Raw genomic sequence first — 3,232 nt, 5'->3', positions numbered from 1 at the left:
TGTAGTTGAACTCTCTACATGATAGTTTCTTTGTAGCTGAACTCTCTACAAGGTGATTTCTTCTATAGCTGATCTTTCTACAGGGTGATTTGTTTGTACCTGAACTATCTACATGATGGTTTCTTTGTAGCTGAACTCTCTACAAGGTAACTTCTTCTAGCTGATCTTTCTACAGGACAATTTGTTTGTACCTGAACTCTCACATGATTGTTTCTTTGAAGCTGAACTCTCTACAAGGTGATTTCTTCTAGCTGATCTTTCTACAGGGTGATTTGTTTGTACCTGAACTCTCTACATGATACACAGCAAAAGCGTATCAAATAAACGATCGGTATTGTCGACAGTATATCAACCGCTTACCTCGCTTAGTCTGAGTCTTACTGCCATCAGTTTCGCCGGCCACACTATCACCGTTTATGTACAGTAGTGGGACAAAAATTACACTGACCAGCAGTTTTACCGGCAGTGCTTTACCGCCTTCTCGAAGTTCATTCCCAGTGTCACCGGGCTTGCTACTCAGTGTTCTCGTCGATTGACCAATAGTATCCGATAGTACTATGCCTCCGTATAGCTTACAAATGTCTTCCGTATTTCAAAATATTGCTCGTAATTCAATTAATTTTAAACACTGTTTGTAATTCAATTGTACAATGATTCACAACAAAAAATGAATCAATACTAGAATGCATACATAGTTTGTTCAGTTAATTGCTAGTGTCACTCTCATCATCAACACCAATTGCTTGCAGCACTTGAGATGAACTGAACTGACTAAAGTAAGAGTACGCATTTAAGTGTAAATATTAGAACAGTAAAATTATACCTGTGATTTCTAGTTGCAGCTGGGTAATTATCACTACTCTCACCGACAGGCTCATGCAATAATAATCCACTAAAAAAAGACAAAAGAGGCTTGCCAGCAGTTTATATAACATACACAATACTTACCGTTGCAGTGTCACTATGCTGCTATTTGATCCAGTGAACGAACCACTATAGAACAGAAGCAAACAGCATGATCATTCAAATAAGCATTTAGGATGCAACTAGCACATATTGATTAACTTTGGCAGGTGACGATTGAGCAAAAAAGCCTTTATCAAACTTCTAAGTTCAGCGTCAGTCTGCACAAAAAAAATTCTGAATAAATATCTGATGTTCTAATTGTTTCAGTCGGTTTGCAGTTTGGGTAGCACACAAATTCCCCTCACTGGTCAGACATTACTTAACAGATTACATATACCACCCTGTAAAGTTAGCCAGGGAAAGTTCCAACCCCAGCACTGCTAAGTGAGATGAGAACATACACTTGTTTCTCCAATAAATACCATGTTAGGGTGCTTCCCTAGTTAATACCAGCTACATAGTCTCCAGCAATCAAAGAAAGTATTGATCAAAACAGCCACCTAACCGCAAACACTATATCCCTGAAAATTAGTGAGGAGGATACTATGGTATTAGATATCCGGTGGCCAAGAGTTTTAATGAATGACGCAAGAAACTTGGTTTACTCATCAAACTCTTTCATGCCGTAGCTGTGAAGGGCCCAGCAGACAAGTCTTGACAAACTAGACAAAAGGCTGATGGTACAATGGAACCAGTTCCATATGGAGAAACAAACTTCTTGGAGAAGCACATTAAACACATGTTTGTACACTGTGTACACACAGTAACACTGGACACACAGCCCTACTATATACATACCGGTCACTTGAAGATATCCTGCAATTTCTCGTTCCCTGAGTACTGCTGAATCTGAAAAAGGTTAACAAGATGAAATAATAGTAAAGTTAGTCACATACCCCCTGGGTCGCCTGGGTGTAGCATTGCCCCCTTCAGTGCTGTTACGGTTTCCACTGATTTGTGGACTATGCAAGGCAAACTTTAATACAATAGAAAACATCTGTTTGCATACTTACGATTGCTGTTGCAGAAGACTATGCAAAGATGGTGAACTATAAACAGAGATAATGAAGTGTATATCAAGTTATACTAAGAAAGCCAAAGGAATTACACTAGGACCAATGTCAATGCATTTATACAGTACATCACAAAGTAACAAAATCACAGGGGCTACCTATTGTCAAATTTTTACAATTGGTACGCAAACATATCAAGAACGTGCTTGTATGATAATAGTAGCCACAAGTACATCACTACTTAAACACAATCTAAATTATCAGGGAATGGTAGTGAATAGTATTCAGTAGAGCTGTGAAACTATACTGGGTATACCAGATATCCAAGCAGTTATGTTCTGAGGTTCAATTACTTTTTCCACATAGTCGGATAAAATTAATGATCTCTCTTTATTCAAAAACATGTTAGGATACTCATCATTGCTAAACATTTATATCACACTTGTAGTAGATTTCAGCTATACTGGTATGATCACTTGATGCCTGTCAGTTACGCCACTTAGTAACCACTATACTACAGTATTAACATGAAATTCAGAGATACGCTGTATTGAGGGTGGGATACTATAAAACGCAGAATAGCGGAATAAGCAAAATCTAAAGAAGATGCCGATGATCAAAGCAAAATCTAAGTATTTGCACAGATGCCGATGATGAGCTACAAATATTGACAAATAAACCTAATTATTCTAAAGAAACAAAACTACCTTTGTAAAGGTGGCTGACGGATTGCACTAGGACGCTGATCAGTGTCAGTGGATTTGTAAGAAACATAACACAAGTACGGTATATCCTAATTTAGCTTACATGGTGGAATGATTGCTTCTAGGTGTTGGTGTTGGCTGACTGTATTAATATCAAATTGAACTAAAATACACGGTTACCCTAATTTAGCTTACATGGTGGAATGATTGCCTCTATTTCCATTAGAAGTTGGTGTTGGGTGACTGTATTATTATCAAATTGAACCAAAATATACAGCTACCACAGCATGTTCTGTTCTGTCTGACTCTTGACGTAAAGTACTGCAAACAACAACTTTAATAATAAAAACTTCAATCTCATGATCACCTTTTCACTGCCCATTGAACTGCATTCCTTGGAATGGGCAGTGAAGTTGGAACGCCTTCTATCCTAGGCTTGGCAGAGAAGCGACCAGCACACACTTCCTTTTCATTGATGCAGTCGTCTAAAACTTGCTTCAGTTCTTCTAACTCTGCCAAAACCATTGTATAATACAGCAATTTAACCACATACATTACCATCGGATTGCCATTCAAGATGGTGAAGCTTCATTGATCCACTCTCTTCGT

The 3,232-nt window shown here is 38.1% G+C and overlaps 1 protein-coding gene across 7 annotated transcripts in view; it reads right to left on the bottom strand.

Annotated features, from left to right (window-relative positions):
* Positions 1 to 608: 608 nt before the first annotated feature.
* Positions 609 to 3,232, bottom strand: part of LOC136257747 (uncharacterized) — a 6,977-nt gene continuing 4,353 nt past the window's right edge. For 2 of the 7 annotated variants that reach the window (XM_066051048.1, XM_066051043.1), the window contains 10 exons: positions 3,182 to 3,232; positions 2,991 to 3,135; positions 2,819 to 2,944; positions 2,727 to 2,765; positions 1,920 to 1,955; positions 1,803 to 1,868; positions 1,705 to 1,755; positions 949 to 993; positions 824 to 892; positions 609 to 771 (listed from right to left, as the gene is read on the bottom strand). The exon at positions 3,182 to 3,232 is cut by the window's right edge. In XM_066051048.1, coding sequence (XP_065907120.1) covers positions 962 to 993; positions 1,705 to 1,755; positions 1,803 to 1,868; positions 1,920 to 1,955; positions 2,727 to 2,765; positions 2,819 to 2,846 — 252 coding nt within the window. In that variant the 5' untranslated portion in view covers positions 2,847 to 2,944; positions 2,991 to 3,135; positions 3,182 to 3,232 and the 3' untranslated portion in view covers positions 609 to 771; positions 824 to 892; positions 949 to 961. Of the gene's footprint in view, positions 772 to 823; positions 893 to 948; positions 994 to 1,704; positions 1,756 to 1,802; positions 1,883 to 1,919; positions 1,956 to 2,537; positions 2,578 to 2,626; positions 2,662 to 2,726; positions 2,766 to 2,818; positions 2,945 to 2,990; positions 3,136 to 3,181 lie in introns of those variants that run through there. The other 5 variants (XM_066051044.1, XM_066051041.1, XM_066051047.1 and 2 more) reach the window with 5 other exon arrangements.

Source organism: Dysidea avara, chromosome 6 (genome assembly GCF_963678975.1).
Source record: "Dysidea avara chromosome 6, odDysAvar1.4, whole genome shotgun sequence".
In the NCBI taxonomy this organism is placed as follows: Eukaryota; Metazoa; Porifera; class Demospongiae; order Dictyoceratida; family Dysideidae; genus Dysidea; species Dysidea avara.
This window is presented reverse-complemented; position numbering and strand designations above follow the sequence as displayed.